At 43.9% G+C, this 27,014-nt stretch overlaps 1 protein-coding gene across 1 annotated transcript; it reads right to left on the bottom strand.

Annotated features, from left to right (window-relative positions):
- Positions 1–488: 488 nt before the first annotated feature.
- Positions 489–26,777, bottom strand: LOC139580645 (inactive all-trans-retinol 13,14-reductase). Its single transcript, XM_071409529.1, has 12 exons — positions 26,549–26,777; positions 12,367–12,564; positions 11,954–12,136; positions 5,411–5,652; positions 4,957–5,152; positions 4,506–4,703; positions 3,279–3,398; positions 2,990–3,128; positions 2,669–2,778; positions 2,390–2,556; positions 2,097–2,256; positions 489–1,664 (listed from the first exon to the last, which is right to left on the bottom strand). The coding sequence occupies exons 2-12, from the start codon at positions 12,521–12,523 to the stop codon at positions 1,498–1,500; spliced, it is 1,839 nt and encodes a 612-aa protein (XP_071265630.1). The 5' UTR covers positions 12,524–12,564; positions 26,549–26,777; the 3' UTR covers positions 489–1,497.
- Between the last annotated feature and the right edge of the window lie 237 nt (positions 26,778–27,014).

Below are 27,014 nucleotides of genomic sequence, written 5' to 3'. Positions count from 1 at the left end.
TAGGTTGTAGGCTAGATTTTGGTTATTTGGATCTCCATTTAGCCTTTTGTTTACTGCGTTGTTTACTGTTAATGTAACTAACCTAAATCTAGATTGTGTCATGCCTCTATTGATCTGATATTTAGTTTTCTAGGCCTACTACCTGGTACCGTTGTTTTGTTCTGTTCTCGTTCGCATTCACAGTTGTGTCAGTATTCTAAGCCAAACTGCTGTTCAGTGTTTTTGCTTGCATGCATGAATAACTAAGCTACTACTTTCAGCATTTAGTTAGTATTATTTGGTTAAGACAGCGGTGTGTAAGACTGCATTCACATAGACAGGGTAATTCACCTATTTCAAACAGCCTATCTTGTAGCCTATATTCATTACCAAAACGGCCTTGCTTTAGTATGTTAGGGCGCTGTCCATTGTGCTGATACAGCACAGCTGAGATAGGCTACAGATTTCGCGCCAACCTGTCACTTCAAAAGCACTCAATGATCTCAGAGTGTCGGTTTGAAGTGTTTATTGTGGTGTAAGCTGATATAAGCAGAATTCAATATAATTCCAATGCAAGAACCCAAAAATTGTGCCCGATAGCCGATTTCAACTGTCCCCTTAGTCACTTTATCCTGGAACCTGGTCTTACCATGTTACATGTTTACAATAATACAATATTAAATGATTCACATTAAAACATTTTAAACTTTGACACAGTGTAAGTGGTGCATACATATTCAAGGATTACTTTCCATTGGCAGATTCTGTATTTACAAATCAATCTGTAATTGTAAAGTTACATACAATATGTATACATCCCTGGGAAACTCTGTCAAACGTTTTAACCAAAAGTGTTAACCATTTTACCCCTCTCAGAAACATTCATGCTAATGTTCTAGGAATGAAGATGTAACCAGAAATGGTTTGTTGGGATTCCATCTCCTCAGCTTGTTATGATGTCATAGTATCAGAATGAAACCTGCAGTTCAGACTTAGTCCTGCGGAGGAAGTAGAGAACAGCCTTACTGTTAACCTAGCAGGCGTAAAAGAACCGCTTGAGCAGTCCCTACCAGTGGAGGCTGCTGAGGGGAGGACGGCTCACAATAATGGCTGGAACGAAGCGAATGTGATGGCATCAAACACATGGAATCCATGTGTTTGTTGTATTTGATACCATTCCACCTATTGCACTCCAGCCATTACCACGAGCCCATCCTCCCCAAGTAAGGCACCACCAACCTCCTGTGGTCCCTACATGCGGTTTTCAGAGGAAATGGAAGCTATGTTGAAGATGCTGTATCCCTGAAAACCGGATGTTAGCGGTTTCTTCTTCTTTTCCGACCCTGTATATGCTACCTTACTGTAGAAGTAATGTGTAGGGTGAAGCTGGCCCTAGACGCTGGTCTTGGGTCAGTTTTAAATTGTCCCAACTAATGATTTAGGTTAGGATTGGGGGAGGGGAAAGTTCAATTACAGGGGAAACTTCGCTCCGGAGCGTAGAAATGGAGTGCAGTCTCCTCACTCGAGCTTCTTAACCAGCCTGGCCATCTTTCTGACTTTCTGCTTCTTCAGCTTCTTCTTGAGGAAGAGGAGGTCGATGTAGACAATGTGGTCCAGGACTGTGGAGGCACACAGGAGACCCCCGTGCAACGCTCCTGCTATCCCACAGCTGAACACATCCTGCCCTGGAAAAGGTACATCCACACAAACCATATAAGATAAGGCAAAGATGGCCTGAAGACATGCAAGCTCCCTCACATACAGTACATTTACATAATTTAGCAGACGCTCTTATCCAGAGCGACTTACAGGCGCAATTGGGGTTAAGTGCCTTGCTCAATGGCACATCAACATATTTTTCCCACCTAGTCAGCTTGGGGATTCAAACCAGCAACCTTTCAGTTACTGGCCCAATACTCTAAACTAGTAGGTTATCTGCCATCCAGTACATTTTTTTTTTTAAATCAAACGAGTTTGTAACTGTAAATATTCTTCACAAAATTTGACTATATAGCTCATACAAAATAGACTTTACGGCTAATGCACATTTTGTCTCACTTTATAAATGATTGAATCTTTACGGAGAAGCATTAGAGGAGAAGTTCCAGGAGTGTTACCTGAGATAAAGAGGTTTTTGACAGGGGTAGAGCAGCGGTTCCTGGCCACAGCCTCAGCATGGAAGCGGTCCAGGTTGTGCTCAGCAGAGTACATGGCCCCGCGCTGGGCTCCCAGGTAGTGCATGTTAGTCAGGGGGGTCGCAACATCCTGGAACACCAACTGGAAACAAACAGAGCATAGAGACGTTATCAATTAACATGGATTAACCTCTAAAAAGCCACAAACACAGACAGGCACAGAGAGAGAGACAATATACACTACTGTATGTTAATTGAAAAACACTTGTTCATACCTTTTCCCTCAGCTTGGGGAATAGGGTGCACGCCCAGTCAAAGAGATTGTTTGCAAATTTCATTTTGTAGTTGATGTAGTCATCTCCCCTTTTCCTTACTGAGGTATCTGCCCATTCCTCAAACCACTCGTACTTCACCATGGTCAATATCGTCATGCAGGATTTCCCTGGAAATGTAACATGGTATACATCCGACACATCTGCAGCGTATTTGTGGCACAAAGAAGTACACACACTTTGACTGCATTATCTTTGATATTCATTGGTACATTATCCTACCTGGGTGTCTCGTCTTGGCAGTAGGATCTTTGGCAGAGGGGAAGGTGATGAACATCATAGGGATGTTATCAGGTGCATCCTCTTTACTCATGGCAAAGAACCCATCCATTCTACACAAAACAACAAGGCTGTAAACATCTGGAGAATGCTGGAGTGATGATGCATCAATGAAACTAATCTCCATATATGACTGTAGGCTATGTAGTGATGCCATAGTAACTGCTTGTACTCATTGTTTATGCAGCAGCGCCACCTTGTGAGTACAGAGGGCGATATCATATCATTTCAATTCTGAAAGAGGATTCGGTGCCTGGTACTTACGAGCCATCCATATCATTATTTTTGAAGAGCCAGAAGTTGGTGGAGACAATACCCAGCTCCTCTTGGGTTCCATCAAAGCCAGAGAAGACCAATAATGATCCTCTGCCATGTTTCATCATGTCCAAACGTTCCTGGATGTCTGTTAGCAAAAAAAGTGTTTTACCATCAACCCATAGCAAGACTTTACAGTAGTAAGATAGAACATTATAAGGCAACACCTATCGACTGATCAATCAATCAATCAACTGATTGAAATCCTATATGCTGTTAGTTTGTCAGTGTAGCTCACCTGGCTTGGTCTGGGTCTCAGGGGGCAGTAATTTCTGGAAGGTGGTGAACAGACCACAGTTGGAGATGATCACAGGAGCATGTACCTCCACCTCCTCCTGTCCCTTTCTCACCTTTACACCTGGCAATGGAAACAAACAGGAGAAGACTCAGAAAGACATTGTATGCCTTTGAAATATCAACATGATCTCCTCATGGAAATATATTTTGTGATTAGAAATAGAACAAGCTTCTTTAAGTCTTCGTAATTCTTGCATGCGGAAATAAGCGATGGGACACTTACTCTCCCAGCACAACAAGGGGAGACTGTGTGGACTGTGCATGTCATTTGTCTTTGGGCTGTTATTATAGTTTTCACATCTGTCCTATGTTTCAGGGACTGAATCATTACAATAGGACTCTGTTTGTCCATTGTGAAATGGATATGGACCATATCATGATTGTCAGCTGAGTGGATCAGCAGTCTAGGGCAATGCATCTCAGTGCTTGAGGAGTCAGCACAGACACCCTGGTTCGATTCCAAGCTGTATCACAACCGGCTGTGATTGGGAGTCCCATAGGACGGTGCACAATTGGCCCAGCGTCGTCCGGATTTGGCCGCTGTAGGCCGTCATTGTAAATAAGAATTTCTTCTTAACTGAATTGCCTAGTTAAATAAAGGAAAAATATATATATTTTTACTTTTATTTATTTAGGGGAGCCCAATTGAGACCAGAGTATCATTCACAATGGTGCCCTATGTACAAACATATTTACAATCAAGAAAATGAACATTCCAAATAAAACAAGAATAAAAAACCTACAAGGTACAATTACAATACTACAATTTCAACCAATAAACCATTACAATCAATCAAAACAACTGCAATCCTCAATTAATTCATTTAACACCAGAGTCCTAAACTTCCCTAGCGGCACCAGGGAATCAAGATGCAAGGAATTTTGCAGGTGGGGGGCACTAAAACTAAAGGAGGATTTACGTAAATTGGTCAAGACCAGAGGGACCTCAAGAGTTAACCAACCCTGCAAGTGGGTTTGGTAGCTCATTCTTTTATACTTCAGCAATGAAGTTAAGTCAGTTGGAAGCTTGTGTAGTAGAGCTTTGTAAACTAAAAGGAAGTAATGAAGTGATCTACAGGACTTCAATGAGGACCAAGCTTTTGATGCAGTGGTGAGTATTAAAACTTGTCCATTGTGAAACGGATATGGACAATATCTGTATTCTCACCATATGCTGCCCCGTCATTGTTGACCAGGATCTGAGTGACAGGTGCTCTGACCAGGACGTTGCCTCCAGACTTCTGGATGACAGGGATGATGTGGTAGGAGATCTCACTGGCTCCTCCTTTAGGGTAGTACGCTCCTCTCTTGTAGTGGTGCAACAGAAGAGCATTGATCATAACACTGGAATCCTTGGGGGGGACACCTGGGGGGGGGGGGGGGGAAACAAAAAATAAACTATTAGCTACCTCAGTTCTATTTCATGAATTATGACAGATATTCCTTGGTTGCCATAGTCCAGTTGTGGCTCAGTTTGTCTTGGGCTCTTTCCAAGCATAGAATATCATTCTGAATATATATAATAATACTGAAATATTAGAAATAGTAATAGAAATAGGAATAGTATAGTTTAGTATAGAATGCAATACAATAGAATCTAGAACGTTAAGACCAAGTACCGTAGAAGAGGTAACTGAAGATGACGTGAAGGTCCTTGTTGGTGGTCAAGGTGCTCACCAGGTCTGTAGCTCCAGTACCAGAGAGGGTAAAGATGGAGGAGCAGAGGTGTGTGATGCCGGACTTCAGCAAGAACAGAGCCAGCCACTGGGGGATCAGCTTCAGAGAGGCCAGATAGTGAGTCTTCTTGGCTGACACCTGGCATGATATTAAAGGACATTTGAGGTAAAAAGTTATTATACTGTAGTGAAGTCAGAGGGTAGTCCCAACCAGGGCTTGAACCTAAGAACTTGGGACTGTCAACCAAATGTCTCAGCTGTTACGCCAAGAGATCCAAATCTCTTGATGAGGTCGCTAGGTGATGGGTTCAGGTGACTACCATACTGTCGATACTCATTTGATCACTTCAGTGTTCTCATTACCAACAAAACCCCTGAAATGAAAAAAAGAAAGTACCTTCATGATTTTGAAAAAAGTTTCAATGGCAGTGACGTCGTCTGGAAACTGATTTTTCAGGTGAGCCTCCATCTCTGTCTTGCCAGAGAAGATGGTGTACTCGCGTTTGTCCTCTCCCTCACCAATCTGGATGGTGTCAAAGTGCTGGTCCAGCTCCACAAACTCCAACTGGCCCTCGGTGATCTGGTCGAAGGCAATACGCAGCAGACTGTTCTCATGAAGCTGGCCGATGAAGTGGAGACCTGGATGGGACAATGGGGATAAATCATGCTTCAATAAGATGTTACATCAGGTCACAAAGCCATTGACTGGGGCGCCACTATCTGGGCAAATGGCAAAAACATAAACCCGCCTATTTCTACAATTAATCTTCTTAAAGATTTTAAACCTTACCTTAATCACATTGCTAAATTAACATGAGCCTAATCCTAACCTTAAATTAAGACCAATGTACATTTTCATGATATAGCCAATTTTGACTTTGCCAAATGCCCATCTAGCTTTTAGAGAAAGAAGCAGGCCCTTCTTCTCAACACAGCTTCTTGTTTGTGAATTAATTACATTTAGATGGCATTTGTGCTCATTTCAAATGTGTTCACTCCAAAGCAATGCATGATACATTGAATACTTGGAATAAGTCATAGTAAACGTTCAATGACATGTGGTCTATTGAATACAAGTTATCAGTGTGAGAATGCCAAAACAATGACCCAAAGCCCAGCTTGGTTAATCCCTACCATTGTGTCGCTGAGTTGTCATAATGATTCAGCAAATGTACATTATCCCATGAGCGTTGGTAGACAAAATGTAAGGAAACAAATCTAGCTGCCCTGAATGCCTCTGCTGATCCTACAGCTATTGTATGCAGTAATCATGTGCCTATGAACCAGAGTTATACTGTTAGCACTGAGGCAGTGTGCCCTAGTAGGAAGTCCACTGTGTGCAGCTCACCCTGCACTAACATAAATAACATGAGCATGTCTACTCCTACTAAGCTTCCCAGTAAAGCAATGAAAACAATCAAGCATCCTAAAAAAGTGCTAACAATAGCCCACGTTTAACATATGTAGCTTAAGAAACAAGGTTCATGAAATCAATAATTTGCTAGTAACCAGATGACATTCATATTCTGACAATCTCTGAAACTCACTTAGATAATACATTTGATGATACAGTGGTAGCAATACATGGTTATAACATTTACAGAAAATACAGAAATGCCAATGGTGGAGGTGTTGCTGTTTATATTCAGAACCACATTCCTGTAAAGCTTAGAGAGGATCTCATGTTAATTACTGTTGAATGAAAATGGCTACAGTTTCATCTGCCTCACCTAAAGCACATTGTTGTGGGAAGCTGCTATAGACCACCAAGTGCTAACAGTCAGTATATGGATAACATCTGTGAAATGCTTGATAATGTATGTGATATCAACAGAGAGGTATATTTTCTGGGTGATTTAAATATTGACTGGCTTTCATCAAGCTACCCACTCAAGAAAAAGCTTCAAACTGTAACCAGTGCCTGGAACCTGGTTCAGGTTATCAGTCAACCTACCAGGGTAGTTACAAATAAGATCGTAATGAAATCAACAACATATATTGATCACATATTTATTAATGTAGCAGAAATTTGCTTTAAAGCAGTATCCAAATCCATCGGATGTAGTGATCACAATATAGTAGCCATATTTAGGAAAACCAAAGTTCCAAAGGCTGGACCTAATATAGTGTATAAGAGGTCAAACATAAGTTTTGTAGGGATTCCTATGTTGTTGATGTTAAGGATACTTGTTGGTCTGTGGTTTGTAATGATGACAACCAGAAACTGCACTTGACACATTCATGAAATTACTTATTTCAGTTACTAATAAGCTTGCACCCATTAAGAAAATTACTGTTAAACCCGTGGATTGATGAGGAATTGAACCATTTTATGGTTGAGAGGGATGAGACAACAGGAATGGCAAATAAGTCTGGCTGCACAACCGATTAGCAAATGTTCTATAATTTGAGAAATCATGTGACTAAACTGAATAAAAAGAAGAAGAAACTATACTATGAAACAAAGATAAATTACATGAAACATTATAGGAAAAAGCTTTGGAGCACCTTAAATGAAATTTTGGGCAAAAAAGCTAACTCAAACTCATTGAGTCAGATGACTCATTCATAACAAACCCACTGATATTGCCAATTACTTTAACCATTTCTTTAATTGGCAAGATTAGCAAACTTAGGTATGACATGTTAACAACCAAATGCTGACACAATCAAGTATAACTGATAACATTATGAAAGACAAGCATTGTAATTCTGTAAAGTGAGTGTGGAAGAGGCGAAAAAAGTATTCTTATCTATCAACAATGACAAGCCACCGGGGTCTGACAACTTGGATGGAAAATTACTGAGGACAATATTGCCATATCTTCAATCTAAGCCTACTAGAAAGTCTGTGCCCTCAGGCCTGGGGGGAAGCAAAAGTAATTCTGCTACCCAAGAATAGTAAAGCTGCCTTTACTGGCTCAAATAGGCGAACAATCAGCCTGTTACCAACCCTTAGTAAAGTTTTGGAAAAAATTGTGTTTGACCAGATACAGTGTTATTTTACTGTAAACAAATTGACAACAGACTTTCAGCATGCTTATAGGGAAAGACATTCAACAAACACGGCACTTACACAAATGACTGATGATTGGCTGAGAGAAATAGATGATAAAATGATTGTGTGGGCTGTCCTGTTAAGACTTCAGTGCAGCTTTTGACATTATCGATCATAGTCTGCTGATTGAAAAAACGCATGTGTTATGGCTTTACACCCCCTGCTATATTGTGGATAAAGAGTTACCTGTCTAACAAAACACAGAGGGTGTTCTTTAATTGAAGCCTCTCCAACATAATCTAGGTAGAATCAGAAATTCCCCAGGGCAGCTGTCTAGGCCCCTTACTTTTTTCAGTCTTTACTAATTACATGTTTTGAGTAAAGCCACTGTTTCTATGTATGTGGATGACTTAACACTATACATGTCAGCTACTACAGGGAGTTAAATCCCTACAACACTTAACAAAGAGCTGGAGTTAGTTTCAGAATGGGTGGCAAGGAATAAGTTAGTCCTAAATATTTCTAAAACTAAAAGCATTGTATTTGGGACAAATCATTCACTAAACCCTAAACCTCAACTAAATCTTGTAATAAATAATGTGGAAATTGAGGCAAGTTGAGGTGACTAAACTGCTTGGAGTAACCCTGAATTGTGAATTGTCATGGTCAAAACATGTTGATACAATAGTAGCTAAGATGGGGAGAAGTCTGTGTTGACTTGCTGAATGCACTGAGGTGTCTGTTTAAACGACTAGCACACAGCTCGGACACGCATGCATACCACACAAGACATTCCACCAAATGTCTCTTCACAATCCCCAAGTCAAGAAAAAACTATGGGAGGCATACAGTACTACTGTACATAGAGCCATGGCTACATGGAACTCTATCCCACATCAGGTAACTGATGCAAGCAGTAGAATCAGATTTGAAAAAACAGATAAAAATACACCTTATGGAACAGCAGGGACTGTGAAGAGACACACAGGCACAGACACACATACACATGATAAGACATGCACTGTACACACACGTACACGTGGATTTTGTATTGTAGATTTATGGAAGTAAAGTAGTGGCCTGAGGGAACACCCTTAATGTGTTGTGAAAAGTATTATGAAATGCAATGTCATGTAATATTTTAAATTGTATATACAGTGTCTTCGGAAAGTGGTCAGACCCATTGACTTTTTCCACATTTTGTTACGTTACAGACTTATTCTAAAATGGATTAAATAAATAAAATCATCAGCAATCTACCCACAATACCCCATAATGACAAATTGAAAAGAGGTTTTTCAAATGTATTAAAAATAAAAAAACAGAAATACCTTATTTACATAAGTATTCAGACCCTTTGCTATGAGACTCAAAATTGAGCTCAGGTCCATCCTGTTTCCATTGATCATCCTTGAGCTGTTTCTGTGCTTTGGCAAAGTGGGTGGGGTTATATCCTTCCTGTTTGGCCCTGTCCGGGGGTATCATCGGATGGGGCCACAGTGTCTCCTGACCCCTCCTGTCTCAGCCTCCAGTATTTATGCTGCAGTAGTTTATGTGTCGGGGGGCTAGGGTCAGTTGGTTATATCTGGAGTACTTCTCCTGTCTTATCCAGTGTCCTGTGTGAATTTAAGTATGCTCTCTCTAATTCTCTCCTTCTCTCTCTCGGAGGACCTGAGCCCTAGGACCATGCGTCAGGACGACCGGGCATGATGACTCCTTGCTGTCCCCAATCCACCTGGCCTTGCTGCTGTTCCAGTTTCAACTGTTCTGCCTGCGGTTATGGAACCCTGACCTGTCCACCGGACGTGCTACCTGTCCCAGACCTGCTGTTTTCAACTCTTAATGATCGGCTATGAAAAGCCAACTGACATTTATTCCTGATTATTATTTGACCATGCTGGTCATTTATGAACATTTTGAACATCTTGGCCATGTTCTGTTATAATCTCCACCCGGCACAGCCAGAAGAGGACTGGCCACCCCTCATAGCCTGGTTCCTCTCTAGGTTTCTTCCTAGGTTTTGGCCTTTCTAGGGAGTTTTTCCCAGCCACCGTGCTTCTACACCTGCATTGCTTGCTGTTTGGGGTTTTAGGCTGGGTTTCTGTACAGCACTTCGAGATATTAGCTGATGTACGAAGGGCTATATAAAATAAACTTGATTTCTACAACTTGATTGGAGTTGTGACGACCCTCCCACTCTGTCTGCCGAATTCTCTCTCTTTGCTCTTGTTTTCCTTAATAGGATGTCGGTGGGCGGGGCTGTGAGGGTCGTCAGCGAAATGGGACACACCAGGATAAATGCACCTCTTCCCCATTCAATAAGAAGACTCTCTCCATGCAGACACACTTACAGATTTTGGTTGTGGCATTTTTGTGGATGTTTTGTTTGTTTGCGTTGGCACCTTTCAACACCCCTCATTATCATATGTATACACGCAACCACTCACTTACACTACTGATTACACACACCATTGTTAATTGTATTTACTTTACTTCAGTTAATGAATACATTTTGTTATTCTTTATCTCCACATTGTCTCCCTTTTGTTATGAACTTCGAGCCGGTTCGTGACAGAGTCCACCTGTGGTAAATTCAATTCATTGGACATGATTTGGAAAGGCACACACGTCTATATAAGCTCCCACAGTTGACAGTGCATGTCAGAGCAAAAACCAAGCCATGAGGTCGAAGGAATTGTCTGTAAAGCTCCGAGATAGGATTGTGTTGATGCACAGATCTGGGGAAGGGTATCCAAAACATTTCTGCAGCATTGAAGGTCCCCAAGAACACATTGGCCTTCCATTCTTAAATGGAAGAAGTTTTGAACCACCACGACTCTTCCTAGAGCTGGCCGCCCGGCCAAACTGAGCAATCGAGGGAGAAGGGCCTTAGTCAGGGAGGTTACCAAGAACCCAATGGTCACTCTGACAGAGCTCTAGAGTTCCTCTGTGGAGATGGGAGAACCTTCCAGAAGGACAACCATCTCTGCAGCACTCCACCAATCAGGCCTTTATGGTAGAGTGGCCAGACGGAAGCCACTCCTCAGTAAAAGGCACATGACAGCCACTGCCAAAAGGCACCTAAAGGACTCTCAGACCATGAGAAACAAGATTCTCTGGTCTGATGAAACCAAGATTGAACTCTTTGGCCTGAATGCCAAGTTTCACGTCTGGAGGAAACCTGGAACAATTTCAGCGGCAGGGACTGGGAAACTAGTCAGGACCAAGGCAAAGATGAACGGCGCAAAGTACATTTCATCAAGAGATCCTTGATGAAAACCTGCTCCAGAGCAGGACCTCAGACTGGGGGCGAAGGTTCACCTTACAACAGGACAACGACCCTAAGCACACAGCCAAGACAATGCAGGAGGGGCTTCAGGACAAGTATCAGAATGTCCTTGAATGGCCTAGTCAGAGCCCGAACTTGAACATGATCGAACATCTCTGGAGAGACCTGAAAATAGCTGTGTAGCGACACTCCCCATCCAACCTGACAGATCTTGATAGGATCTGCAGAGAAGAATGGGAAAACGTCCCAAAATACAGGTTTGCCAAACTTGTAGCATCATACCAAAGGAGACTTGAGGCTGTAATCGCTGCCAATGGTGCTTCAACAAAGTACTGAGTAAAGGGCCTGAATACTTATGTAAATGTGATTTTTCTGTTTTTTTTATTTTTAATAAATTTGCAAAAATGTCTAAAAACCTTTTTTTCTTCGTCATTATGGGGTATTGTGTGTAGATTGATGAGTAAAAATATACATTTAATACATTTTAGAATAAGGCTGTAACGTAACAAAATGTGGAAAAAGTCAAGGGGTCTATATACATTCCGAATGCACTCTAACTGCCTTAATATTGCTGGACCCCAGTAATAGTAGCTGCTGCCTTGGCAGGAATCCTTAATAAATACAAATACAAATGAACAAGACCTCTGTCTTACCAACATCAAATTCAAATCCTTTCTCTACGTAGGTGTGACAGCAGCCTCCTGACTGGTCATGCTGTTCCAGGACCAGGACCTTCTTCCCCACTTTGGCCAACGTGGCCGCCACCGTCAGGCCCCCAATGCCACTACCAATCACTATGGCATCCAGGTTCTGGGGCACTTTGTCAACACTGAAACCTGGACAGAAAACAAAATTCCAGATCAAAAAGTGGTTGTCATAAATTCCCCATCTTCCTCTAATGGTCATAAACATAGGGCATCTAAATTTCATTTTCATTGGGGCATTCCTTGTCTTTGCTCCTAGATGACAATACATACATGATATCTCTTCTAACGCTCAGAGATTGATTAGAATGCTCCCAAAATCACAGTCATAGTCAAATAATCAACCCAGAGCTTTACCTTACCTTGTTTGATGACTTTGTCCCTCTTTCTCTGGTCAAACTCCCAGGGTCCCGGAGGCCTCACTGACTCCAGAGAGAAAGGGCTTGGCTTGCCGAAAAGATACCAGTACGTCCCTCCAGCCCATATCACCAACCAGGCTAAGAATATCAACAGCCACATGATGAAGACTGCACAGAGCAATCAAGCACGGAATTCTCTGCCTGTCAATAAGGCAGGAGGAAGGAGAGTTGACAGCAGAGAGTCTTGACATTTTTGAAACACATATACCATTTACAGGACCCTTTTATTGAGGGAAGTGCTAAAGGTCTGCGATGGAAAGTGATAAGCAAATTAGTTTGTGCAACACTCAATTATCTTGTTATGACTATGACTGACAATAAAGATCAAGATGTGAAAGACCCTGTGGTGCAGCAGGGCTGTACCGCCACACCATAAAGATGATTTAGCAATCTGCAAGAGACCATAGTTGAGTTACAGGAATTGGCTATCAAGAAAGATCTGAGAATCGAATTCTAAAAACAAGTGTATTTAATTATTTTGTAAAAAAAATTCAATCACATACAAGGCATACGTTACAAAGCATTAACAAGCATTGCAAGGCATTGTTCTAGGCATGATCAGAGAGGAAGAGAGAGAGAAAAGTCATAGCCTGAAAGAGTCCCTCGGGTGGAGAGAAAATCTCACCAGCGCAGGTCAGGAACAAATAGAAAGAGACAATGAATCTTAGAGCCTGTTATAACATCTGAGTTGTTTGGATTCAAAATCTGAGTTTTGACCAATATCACTACTGTTGAGTTAACTTCCACTCAGATATCAGATCTACAGGGTGTTCTCACAACAGAACCTTTGCTACCCAGAGAGGTGAAACAATGTGGGTTGGAGAGCAGCATTCCTGAGACAACACAAACCATTGTCCTTCATTAGACATGCAAATGACCTTAGGTAAAAGCTTCCTGCATGCAAGCTAGAAAGGAATGCTCTATTCTTTGTAAGAGCAAAACCCAGAACTGAAGGTACATCAAAAAATCAAAAATGAATCACAAATGATTTCAACATTTCAATTAAGATAAAATAGTCGGTGCTGGCAGATATGGTAGCTCTGCTTCTAGCTTCTAAGCAACTTTGCAGTATTTAGTTTTTTGTGTGTTCTTTTTTACATTAGTCCAGAACGTTTTTTGTTTTATTACATACAGCCGGAAATAAGTTTTGGATATCAGATCGGCGGTAACTCACCAGCATTATTACCAAAAATACGACCCCAGAGCAATGGAACTTATCCCAGAGGCTGCTCCAAGATGCAGCCGATGGAGAAGAGGTATTCAGAGTGGACATCTAGTCCGACTCAAGAGGCGTGCACACCATCCACCACTTCCGAGTATATTACTCGCTAATGTTCAGACCCTAGACAATAAAGTAGACGAGGATCTCCTTCCAGAGAGACATCAGGGACTGTAAAATACTCTGTTTCACGTAATCATGGCTCTCTGCGGATATACTGTCCATGTCCATACAGCCAGCTGGGTTCACAGTACATCGCACAGACAGGAATAAATAACTCTTTGGGAAGAAGAAAGGCGGTGGTGTATGTTTCATGATTAACTACTGTGATAATGTACAGGAACCCAAGTCCTTTTGTTCACCCGACCTAGAATACCTCACAATCAAATGCAGACCGTATTACCTCCCAAGAGAATTCTCTTCGGTTATAGTCACAGCCGTGTATATTCCCCCTCAAGCCAATACCACAACTGTCTTCAAGGAACTATACTGGACTTTGTACAAAATGGAAACCACATATCCTGAGGCCACATTTATTGTAGCTGGGGATTTTAACAAAGCAAATTTGAGGAAAATGGTACTGAAGTTCTATCAACTCATTGACTGTAGTTCTTGTGCTTCAAAGACTCTCAACCATTGTTACTCCCCCTTTCGGGATGGTTACAAGGCCCTCCCCCGCCCTCTCTTCGGCAAATCAGATCACGACTCCATTCTGCTCCTCCCTTCCTATAGGCAGAAACTCAAACAGGAAGTACCCGTGCTAAGGTATATTCAACACTGGTCTGACCAATCAGAATCCATGCTTCATGATTGTTTTGATCACGCAGACTGGGATACGTTCCGGGTTGCCTCTGAGAATAACGTTGACATATACACGGACACTGTGACTGAGTTCATCAGGAAGTGTATAGGGGATGTTGATCCCGCTGTGACTATTAAAACCTACCCAAACCAAAACCCGTGGATAAATGGCAGCATTCACGCAAAATGTAAAGCCCGAATGACCGCATTTAACCAGGGTGACTGGAAATATGGTCGAATACAAACAGTGTGGTTATTCTATCAGTAAGGCAATCAAACAGGCAAAACGTCAGAACAGAGACAAAGTGGAGTCGCAATTCAACAGCTTAGACACGAGACGTATGTGACAGGCTCTACAGACAATCACGGATTACAAAGGGGAAACCAGCCATGTCGCGCACACCGACGCCTTGCTTCTGGCCAAGCTAAACACCTTCTTCACCCGCTTTGAGGATAACCCAGTGCTACTGACGTGGCCCGCTCCCAAGGACTGTGGGCTCTCGTTCTCCGTAGCCGATGTGAGTAAGACGTTTAAGCGTGTTAACCCTCGCAAGGCTGCCAGCCCAGACGGCATCCCTAGCCGCGGCAACTGCACCACCCTCATCCACAGGACTCTCCAGAGGGTGGTGCGGTCTGCCCAATGCATCACCGGGGGCACACTGCCTGCCTTACAGGACATCTGCAGCACCCGATGTCACAGGAAGGCCAAAAAGATCATCAAGGACATCAACCACCCGAGCCACGGCCTGTTCACCCCGCTATCATCCAGAAGGCGAGGTCAGTACAGGTGCATCAAAGCTGGGACTGAGAGACTGACAAACTGCTTCTATCTCAAGGCCATCAGACTGTTAAAGAGCCATCACTAGCTGGCTACCACCCGGTTAGTGTTCCATTATTAAAATGACCAGTGATTACATGACTATGTACATAGGGCATCAGCCTCTAAGATGCAAGTCAACCTTGCATCTTAGAGGCTGATGCCCTATGTACATAGTCATGTAATCACTGGTCATTTTAATAATGGAACACTAGTTACTTTAATAATGTTTACATACTGCTTTACTCATTTTATATTTATATACTGTATTTTATTGTATTTTAGTCAATGCCTCTCCGACATTGCTCGTCCTAATGTTTATATATTTCTTAATTCCAGTGTTTTACTTTTAGATTTGTGTGTATTGTTGTGAATTGTTAGATACTCCTGCACTGTTGGAGCTAGGAACACAAGCATTTCGCTACATCCACAATAACATCTGCTAAATATGTGTATGTGACCAATAACATTTGATTTGATTTGAAAATAGTCTGTTTATCCGATTGGATAACTTCAGATGTCTTTATCAAGTCAGTCAGATGAATACAAAAGATATCAAACTCCTCCTCTGAGAGAAAATGTAACCACATTGAAAATGAGAAAATAAACAAAATAACCAGAATTTTGAAATAATTAAGAACATTTCCTGAAGTTAAATCAAAACAACTTTCGAGCAACTCAAAATATACAGTTGAAGTCAGAAGTTTACATACATCTTCGCCAAATACATTTAAACTCAGTTTTTCACAATTCCTGACATTTAATCCTAGTAAACATTCCCTGTATTAGGTCAGTTAGGATCACCAATTTATTTAAAGAATGTGAAATGTCCGAATAATAGTAGAGGGAATTATTTATTTAAGCTTTAATTTCTTTCATCACATTCCAAGTGGGTCAGAAGTTTACATACACTCAATCAGTATTTGGTAGCATTGCCTTTAAATTGTTTAACAAAATGTTTTGGGTATCCTTCCACAAGCTTCCCACAATAAGTTTGGTGAATTTTGGCCCATTCCTCCTGACAGAGCTGGTGTAACTGAGTCAGGTTTGTAGGCCTCCTTGCTCGCACACGCATTTTCAGTTCTGCCCACAAATTTTCTATGGGATTGAGGTCAGGGCTTTGTGATGGCCACTCCAATACCTTGACTTTGTTGTCCTTAAGACCCATTTGTGACCAAGCTTTAACTTCCTGACTGATGTCTTGAGATGTTGCTTCAATATATCCACATAATTTTCATTCCTCATGATGCCACCTATTTTGTGAAGTGCACCTGTCCCTCCTGCAGCAAAGCACCCCCACAACATGATGCTGCCACCCCTGTGCTTCACAGTTGGGATGATGTTCTTCGGCTTGCAAGCCTCCCCCTTTTCCTCCAAAGATAACGATGGTCATTATGGCAAAACAGTTCTATTTTTGTTTCATCAGGCCAGAGGACATTTCTCCAAAAAGTACGATCTTTGTCCCCATGTGCAGTTGCAAACCATAGTCTGTCTTTTTTATGCCGGTTTTGGAGCAGTGGCTTCTTCCTTACTGAGCGGCCTTTCAGGTTATGTCGATATAGGACTGGTTTTACTGTGGATATAGATACTTTTGTATCTGTTTCCCGCAGCATCTTCACAAGGTCCTTTGCTGTTGTTCTGGGATTGATTTGCACTTTTCACACAAAAGTACATTAATCTCTATGGGACAGAATGCGTCTCCTTCCTGAGCGGTATGACGGCTGCGTGGTCCCATGGTGTTTATACTTGTGTACTATTGTTTGTACAGATTAACGTGGTACCTTCAGGTGTTAGGAAATTGCTCCCAAGGATGAACCAGACTTGTGGAAGTTTACAATTTTTTTTCTGAGGTCTTGGCTGATTTCTTTTAATTTTCCCATGATGTCAAGCTAAGAGGCACTGAGTTTGAAGGTAGGCCTTGAAATACTGTCAGGTTTTGGCCAGGACTGTTCTGGTTTTTTGTCACTAGATGTCCCCATTGCACCTTTTTTGTACCTTTTGTTTTTCCCTTGCTCTAATTATTGTTTGCACCTGTATGTCGTTCCCTTGTTAGTATTTAATCCCTGTGTGTTCCTCAGTTCCTTGCTCAGTGTTTGTATGTTAGCACCCAGCCCCAGCCCAAGCCTTGTTGTGAACATATATTTTTCTCTTGTTGGATTTTCCAGAGGTTCTCTGGTTTTGTTCTTTTGTATTTTGGATTAGTCTTTTGAGGTTTGTTTTTCCCTTGCTGTTTTTACCACTTTGTGGATTTTCTTTGTATTTTGGAAGATATCTATTTTTTATTAAACCACCATCTCTAGTACTGCTGTGTCTGCCTCATCTTCTGGGTTCTGCCGATTTAGTGACTGTTTCTCGCACCGGGTCCTGACAGAAACACTGAGCCAATAAAATGAACCCAGAGGCAGCCAGTACCCAGGACTTTTTTCCCATGCTGTCCCACCACGAGGGGACTGTCCAACGTCACGAAGCTGCTCTGGTTCAGCAAGAGGCCTTAATGGCTGGACATTCTCAACTTCTGTCGGAGATGATGACTTCCATAAAGCAGATTTCTGATCAACTTTCTCCTGCAACCGCTTCTGCTCCAGTTCATCAGATTCAAGTGCCCGTGGCAGTTAACCCCCTGGCTGAACCTCGTCTGCCGCCTCCCCAACGGTTCTCAGGTGATCCGAGTGGTTGTAAGGGGTTTTTCACCCAATGTTCTCTCTCCTTCGAGCTGCAACCCTCGTCATTTCCCACCGACCGGTCCAAGATAGCATATATCATCACCCTGCTGTCGGAAAAAGCCCTAGCCTGGGCTACTGCTGTGTGGGATGCCCAAAGTCCCTGCTGTGCCAGCTACTCTACCTTTGCTGAAGAATTCAAGCGAGTGTTTCAAGGTCCTACCAGCGGTCCTGACTCAGCCAAACAGCTCCTGACTCTCCGCCAAGGTCGGCGCAGCGTGACGGACTATGCCATCCAGTTCCGCACGGTGGCAGCAGCGAGTGGCTGGAATGACGAGGCGCTCACAGTGTGCTTTTTGAAGGGTCTTTCCGACACCATCCAAGATGAACTGGTCACTCGGGAACCACCGGACAACCTCGAGTCCCTGATCAAGTTGGCTTCACGCATAGACCAGCGTCTGAGAGAGAGAGAGCTCAACCGTAGATCTCTCACCCTAGCTCCTATCGGTCCCAGCTCCGAGTCTCCACCTTTATCCCCGCTGACTCCACCGGAACCCATGCAGGTTGGACGCATCTCCCAGGCTGAGAGAGACCGCCGGATGAGGGAGCGATGCTGTCTATATTGCGGCAAACCGGGCCATTTCCTCTCCACGTGTCCCGGGCTCCAGGGAAAACGCACTCTCCCGTGCAGGCCTGGGAGGACGGTAACGGGAAACATAACCTCCTCTCATCCATCCAACTCCCGCCTGCTCATTCCAGTTACCCTTTCCTGGGACAACCACGAGCTTCCCCTTCAAGCCTTGGTAGACTCTGGAGCCGCAGGTAACTTCATGGATGGTGTCTGGGCGAAGGAGAATGGCGTTCCCTCTGAACCTCTAAGTGACCCCATAAGGGTTACTACGTTGGATGGAAGCCCTTTGGGATCTGGACTTGTCACTCGTGTCACTACCCCCTTGCGTCTTTCAGTTTCCCAACACCAGGAAGTGATGAACTTTCATCTGACCTCGTGTTCCGAGTTCCCTCTCGTCCTTGGATACCCCTGGCTTCACAGCCATAACCCTCACATCGACTGGTCTGTGGGCACTATCAAGCAGTGGGGTCCTACGTGCCAAGCCACTTGTATCTTCCCAAGTTCCCCGAGTTCCCCTCCCGAGTCTCTAGAATCCATCGACCTGTCCCGAGTTCCCGAGTGTTACCATGACCTCAAACCGGTATTTAGCAAACAGAGGGCCACCAAACTACCACCCCATAGACCTTACGATTGCCCCATCGACCTGTTTCCGGGCACCTGCCCCCCCAGGGGTCGGATCTTTTCCCTATCTCCTCCCGAACGAGCTGCTATGGATACCTACATCAAGGACGCTCTGGCAGCAGGCCTCATGCGTCCATCCACCTCGCCGGCGGGAGCAGGGTTTTTCTTTGTGGCCAAAAAAGACGGGGGATTACGTCCTTGCATCGACTACCGGGGACTTAATGCCATAACCGTCCGTAACCGCTACCCGCTACCCCTTATGGCCACAGCCTTTGAGCTGCTCCAGGAAGCAGTGGTCTTCACTAAGCTTGACCTGCGGAACGCATACCATCTTGTGCGGATCAAACCCGGTGACGAGTGGAAGACCGCTTTCAACACGCCTACTGGTCACTACGAATACTTGGTGATGCCCTTCGGCCTGACCAACGCCCCGGCTGTGTTCCAAGCGCTCATAAACGATGTGCTTAGGGATATGCTTAACATTTTCGTGTTTGTTTACTTGGATGACATCCTCATCTTTTCGAGCTCCCTTCAAGAACACACTAAGCATGTCAGACAAGTGCTCAAACGCCTCCTAGACAGCCATTTGTACGTTAAGCCGGAAAAGTGTGAATTCCATTCCTCTCGAGTACAGTTCCTGGGATTTGTAGTGGAACCCGGTCGAGTCCAGATGGACCCCAAGAAGGTAGGGGCGGTAGCAGATTGGCCCACCCCCAAGTCCGTTAAGGAAGTTCAGCGTTTCCTGGGCTTCACTAACTTCTACCGCAAGTTCATCAAGAACTTCAGCTCGGTGGCAGCCCCTCTCTCAGCTTTAACCAAGGGTGGCAACACAAGGTTTCTGTGGGGAAGAGAAGCTGAGACGGCCTTCCAAGGACTCAAGCAGCGCATCCTCTCTGCTCCCATCCTGACACTACCGACGGCGGATGAACCTTTTGTGGTGGAGGTAGACGCATCAGAGGTTGGTGTTGGAGCTGTCCTGTCTCAGAGGGGTGAAGACAAGAGGCTTCATCCTTGCGCCTTCTTCTCTCACCGGCTTACCCCGGCCGAGAGGAATTACGATGTGGGGGATCGTGAACTCCTAGCGGTTAAGATGGCATTGAAGGAATGGAGACACTGGCTCGAGGGGGCTTCTCAACCGTTTCAAGTGCTTACGGACCACAAAAATCTGGAGTATATCCAGCAGGCGAAGCGGTTGAACTCCAGACAAGCTCGATGGTCTCTTTTCTTCAGCCGATTCCAGTTTATTCTCACCTATAGACCCGGGTCGAAGAATCTCAAACCGGATGCCTTGTCACGAGTCTACTCTCCTGCCATTCGAGAAGATACTGACATGACTGTTCTTCCTGCCGCTAAGATCGTGGCTCCGATCTCGTGGCAAGTGGAGGATACCGTGAAACAAGCTCAAGCCATCGAACCGGGCCCTGGAGGAGGTCCTGCTAATCGGTTGTTTGTTCCCAAGGCAGCAAGGTCCCAAGTCCTTCTGTGGGGGCACTCCTCTCGCCTCACCTGTCACCCGGGCGTAGGTCGCACCTTGGAGTTCATCCAGCGTAAGTTCTGGTGGCCCACCATAAAAGAAGACGTTGCCACTTTCGTCAAGGCCTGTTCCGTGTGCTGCCAGGGCAAATCTTCTCACCTCCGCCCTCAAGGACTCCTTCACCCTTTATCTATTCCCCACCGACCCTGGTCCCATATCTCGCTGGACTTTATTACTGGCCTTCCTCCGTCCCATGGTAATACTACGATCCTAGTCATCATCGACAGGTTTTCTAAGGCGGCCAGGTTTGTTCCCTTGACCAAATTACCTTCTGCCAAGGAAACAGCTGAGTTGGTGATTAACCATGTGTTCCGAGTCTTTGGCATCCCGCAAGATATGGTTTCCGACAGAGGTCCCCAGTTCGCCTCAAGGTTTTGGAAGGCCTTCTGCCAACTCATAGGGGCCACGGCCAGTTTATCTTCAGGGTACCATCCGGAGTCCAACGGCCAAACTGAGAGGATGAATCAGGAGCTGGAAACCACCCTCAGATGTATGGTTTCCAACAACCCATCCACATGGTCATCCTTCATTGTTTGGGCTGAGTACGCGCACAACACCTTGTGCTCCTCCTCCACTGGTATATCCCCGCACGAGTGTCAGTTTGGCTATGCTCCTCTATTGTTCCCGGACCAGGAGGCAGAAGTCAGAGTGCCTTCAGCCTCGAGGTTCATCAGACGCTGTCGGCTTACGTGGAAGAAGGCCCGTCTTAATCTTCTGCGTTCCTCACAGCAGTACCAACGACAAGCCAACAGACGTCGCCGTCCCGGTCCTACCCTGTACCCCGGCCAGAGAGTATGGCTCTCAACAAAAAACTTACCGCTACGGGTGGAGTCTCGCAAGCTGTCCCAGAGATTCATCGGACCCTTTAAGATTGCCAGGAGAGTCAATCCCGTTACTTTTCGCCTGCACTTACCCAGATCCCTTAAAATCAATCCCACATTTCACATTTCTTTATTAAAACCTGTTGTTTTTTCTCCCCTTATTCCGGCAGGCAGACCTCCCCCTCCGCCCCGTGTCATCGGAGGCCAGTCGGCTTATACCGTCCACCGGATACTGGACTCCCGCCGGGTGCAGCGGTCCTGGCAGTATCTGGTGGACTGGGAAGGCTACGGTCCCGAGGAGCGCTCCTGGGTTCCTGCCAAGGACATACTGGACCCTGACCTCATTCGTCAGTTCAGGGCCCTCCACCCTGAGAAGGCTGGTAGGAACGTCAGGAGCCGTTCCTAGGAGGGGGATTCTGTCAGGTTTTGGCCAGGACTGTTCTGGTTTTTTGTCACTAGATGTCCCCATTGCACCTTTTTTGTACCTTTTGTTTTTCCCTTGCTCTAATTATTGTTTGCACCTGTATGTCGTTCCCTTGTTAGTATTTAATCCCTGTGTGTTCCTCAGTTCCTTGCTCAGTGTTTGTATGTTAGCACCCAGCCCCAGCCCAAGCCTTGTTGTGAACATATATTTTTCTCTTGTTGGATTTTCCAGAGGTTCTCTGGTTTTGTTCTTTTGTATTTTGTATTAGTCTTTTGAGGTTTGTTTTTCCCTTGCTGTTTTTACCACTTTGTGGATTTTCTTTGTATTTTGGAAGATATCTATTTTTTATTAAACCACCATCTCTAGTACTGCTGTGTCTGCCTCATCTTCTGGGTTCTGCCGATTTAGTGACTGTTTCTCGCACCGGGTCCTGACAAATACATCCACAGGTACACCTCCAATTGACTCAAATGATGTCAATTAGCCTATCAGAAGCTTCTAAAGCCATGACATAATTTTCTTGTATTTTCCAAGCTGTTTAAAGACACAGTGAACTTAGTGTATGTAAACTTCTGACCCACTGGAATTGTGATACAGTGAAATAATCTGTCTGTTAACAATTGTTGGAAAAATTACTTGTGTCATTGTCACGGCCGTCGAATGAAGTAGACCAAAGCGCAGCGTGGTGAGCGTACATATTCCATTTATTAGAAATGACGCAGACAAAAAACAATAACCAATACAAAACACCCGTGAAGCTTAAGGGCTATGTGCCACAAACAAAGTTAACTTCCCACACTGAGAGGAGGGAAAAGGGCTACCTAAGTATGGTTCCCAATCAGAGACAACGATAGACAGCTGTCCCTGATTGAGAACCATACCTGGCCAAAACATAGAATTACAAAATCATAGAAAAACAAAACATAGAATGCCCACCCCAAATCACACCCTGACAGTCATGCACAAAGTAGATGTCCTAACCGACTTGCCAAAACTATAGTTTGTTAACAAGAAATTTGTGGGGTGGTTGAAAAACGAGTTTTAATGACTCCAACCTAAGTGTATGTAAACTTCCGACTTACATAAACTATACATAAAATGATAGGGTAAGAACGGTTTGAAGCAATTTGAAAAGCAGTTTACAGCACCCAACATTAGCATACCAATGGTGAAGGTGCTATAGCCATTTTGTGAGAAACAAGGCAATGACTTTACTCATAGCACACACTCATCTATACATTCAGATTGACTAAGCCATATGCACTATGCATAGGAAAAAAACATTTATTTGTGTCTTACCAAGAGCCATTACATTTTGTCTAGCACTGTATACTGTACATCAAATAAAGCACATTCACAAAAGTAACCTATATAGCTATCACATATGAATATAGTAACTACTAAGTTGAAAACAAATAAATTATTAAAGGCGTCAGCATGCTTCGGTTCAGCTGGCGCCTGTGCTCACATACTCCCTTAAAAGACATTTGCTTGACAAAACAAAAAAGGAGCAATATAACGCTGGGAAAGTAGAGGGCGATAAGCTGGTAATAGCTATCTACGGCCAAACAAGGAAGTGATGACACACCTAAACAAGGAAGAGACACACGGGAGAATAAAAGTGTACACAAAGAGACATTTGACTGGAATTAAAAGTGATGAACCTATCAGGGCGCAGCCCCTTGGGGAAAGCATTCAACACAGAGGTGGACAAGAAAATGGTTAGTGGAGGTATGGGATGGAAGAAGAAGCGCGTGTGCGTTAAGGTTGAGAAGATGCTGGTGCCCACTGTAGAGCAGCTGAACAGCCCAAGCGAGGAATCTACAAAGTCTCGTATCGACAAGCGATGACGACTTTGCGGTAGCAGAGTATGGAGAAGATGAGTATTGGGAAAATGTTACGGAAAGGTGGATTTCTTAGAAGGATTGGAGGAAGAGGAAAAATAGGTTGAAGAGAATGAGGGAAGCAGAGGTTGATTTTAAATCTGATGGAGATGGTGATAGAGGGGGAGATGGTGTGTCGAAGAAGACTGTGGTCAAGTGCAAACATAGTGAGCTGGTTGCCAGACCGAGTTCTGGAGGTGAAATGGAAGTGAATGAGGGAGATTTAAGTGAGGTGGAAGGTGTGGTGAGGGGTTTGGAGCCCGAGTCTTGCATCGAGGGACATGGTTATGATGAAGAAGAATTGGTTCAGTGGTAGTGAGGCTTTTGGAGAAAGGGGATCCAGGCCTTTTGGCTGATCCATATGTGGTATTAGGTTGGATGGAAAAGATGGTTGGTGCTGTTGAGTCGGTGAAGGTACATGTGGACATGTGATGTTTGTTTGTGTTTCTTCCACCCAGAGGAAGTATGCGCTCCGTGCGACGCAACTTGGTTCAGGATCTGTATCTTGCTTTGGTCTTAGGAACAGGGTGCCATTGAGAGGAGTGATTTCTGGGGTAGCGTTAAGTGTAGAGTTGGAGAAATTGAAGTTGAAGATTCCTGGTGTTTGTGACGCCTGCCGTTTCGTGCGACGAAGACCTTGTGGGGAGCGTGAGTTTTGAATCAGTCTTTACCTGATAATGTCATGTTAGGATATATGAGTTATCCTGTTAGAGCTTCAGGCCGAACCCACTGCAGTGGGTCATGTCGCAGCAGTGTGTAGGAGGGAGATTCCAAATCTTGAGCGATCCATGTATGCAAAGCTAATAGAGACTAACTCAACAACATTCACAGCTGTAATCACTGTCAAAGGTATTGATTCAGGGGGTTGTATACTTATCTAATCAAGATATATTAGTATTATTTTTCATGAATTTCTTTAAAATCGTAGAATTGATCTTCCACTTTGACATCACAGAGTATTACGTGTCGATCATTGACAAAAAAAGGCAAATTAAATAAATTTCAATCCCACTTTGTAATATAAAAAGGGTGTGTGAATACTGCAGTGAGATACCCGACGGGTTAGACCGGGGGAGGTGGCAAAGTATGGCCCGCTGGCCACTTCTATCCGGCCCACAAGACATATATATATATATATATATATACTGTATATATATATAACATTTTTTTCTCCCCAATTTCGTGGTATCTAATTGTCCCATAGCTGAAACTCCCGTATGGACTCGGGAGAGGTAAAGGTCGAGAGCCGTGCGTCCTCCGAAACACGCCCCAGCCAAGCTGCACTGCTTCTTGAAAAAATGGCCGCTTAACCCGAAAGCCAGCCGCACCAATGTGCCGGAAGAAAAACCCTACATCTGGCGACCGTGTCAGCGTGCATGCACCTGGCCCGCCACAGGAGTCGCTAGAGCACAATGGGACAAGGAAATCTCGGCCTGCCAAACCCTCTCCTAACCCGGACGACGCTGGGCCAATTGTGCGCCGCCTCATGGGTCTCCCAGTCACGGCCAGCTGTGACACAGCCTGAGATCGAACCCAGGTCTGTAGTGACGCCTCAAGCACTGCAAGTACTGCGCCACTCGATGAGCCACTCCATTGAATTTCAAAATCCCGATATGGCCCTCAAGCCCAGAAATTTGCCCACCGCTGGATTAGACGATCCTTTTCTCGTCAATCCCGGTTATCATAACATCATGCCAGGGTAAGCCTACACAAAACACAACCCTTATTTTAAGAGTTTCTAAAATCCCCTATGGGAAAAGTGAATGGTGGAAAAATAATTGGAACCATTTCCCTTTTTGACCTCTAGGTTTTATGGGTATTATGACTCATACTGTGGTACTCTTTCGAGAACTTGTTAGCAAACTCCTGTGTGTAATTTATCTTAGAGATTATTCTAAACTGAAGACACGTGTAACCACGTGAAGGCCAGTGGCAGTCAGTGCCGTTTAAGATGGGGGAGGATGGTTTTCTTTTTTATGAGCATGTCCTTATTTCTATTACAGCATATTGGATGACCGTCATTCATATTCCATTCACCCAGCTCAATGTAACATCGCTAAGTTTAGGCTACTACATGATACTAAAATGTTCCCTACACCCATCATGAGGTTGCTACAACCTAGCCTATCAATTAAATGTTACAATGTAGGTGCACAGGTCGAGAGAAATTTTTGTAATAATGATGACAGATATTGGCACATTCAATACTGCCTTGCACACTCATGCCTGGACCTAGCTGATCTAGGGTGTAATAATTAGTCCAACAGTTTCAAACAAGAGTTTCTATTGGACAAATTCAAGTATATTCTTCCCCGTTTGCTTCCGTTTAAGAAATGTTTTTCAACAGAATCGGTAGAATGAATACACCCCTGATCACACGCAAACACAGTTCATTTTCATAGCAGCCACATACAAACAGCCTCATCACTTTGATCGTTGTATAATTCCTTCCCGCATCTACTCACTCTCCTCCTCTCACATTTTCTCTTCGCTTGTGGTCTTCAGTGCACAACACATCAGCTGTCTGTGACCAGGCAAAAACATCTTTCCAAGCCAAACCTTCATGTCATAACCGCTAACTGCTACAGACAGCCTACAACGTCATAATCAACATAGCTACTAGAACTAACGCACTAGTAAACCCGCTACAATGTATACTCAGCAAGTAGTTTAGCAGTTATACCGGCAATAAATTAATAAAATCAAAAGCTTACCTTGACTTGGAAGAGTTCAAGTGTTGGATAGCTATAGCAAGCTAGCTAACATAGCATCCCTCTTTGTTTGAGCCGGGTGTTTGTGTAGGCTAAACTAGCTACCTGCATTTGCTAGCTAAGTAAGTAAAAGTGAAAAAAAAGACAACAAAATATCTCACTCTCATTTTTGAAGAAATTAATTTGTTAAAAACTGTTCAACTATTGTCTTTCTCTCTCTTTGAGTCAACTACTCACCACATTGTATGCACTGCAGTGCTAGCTAGCTGTAGCTTATGCATTCAGTACTTTATTCATTCTCTGATCCTTTGATTGGGTGGACAGCATGTCAGTTCATGCTGCAAGAGCTCTGATAGGTTGGAGAACGTCCTCCGGAAGTTATCATAATTACTGTCTATGGAAGTGGGTGACAACCACAAGCCTTCTAGGTTTTTCTTATTGAAGTCAATGTACCCAGAAAAGGACAGAA

Source organism: Salvelinus alpinus, chromosome 7 (assembly GCF_045679555.1).
Source record: "Salvelinus alpinus chromosome 7, SLU_Salpinus.1, whole genome shotgun sequence".
NCBI classification, from domain to species: Eukaryota; Metazoa; Chordata; class Actinopteri; order Salmoniformes; family Salmonidae; genus Salvelinus; species Salvelinus alpinus.
The sequence above is the reverse complement of the archived record's forward strand: the minus strand, read 5'-3'. Positions and strand labels throughout refer to the sequence as shown.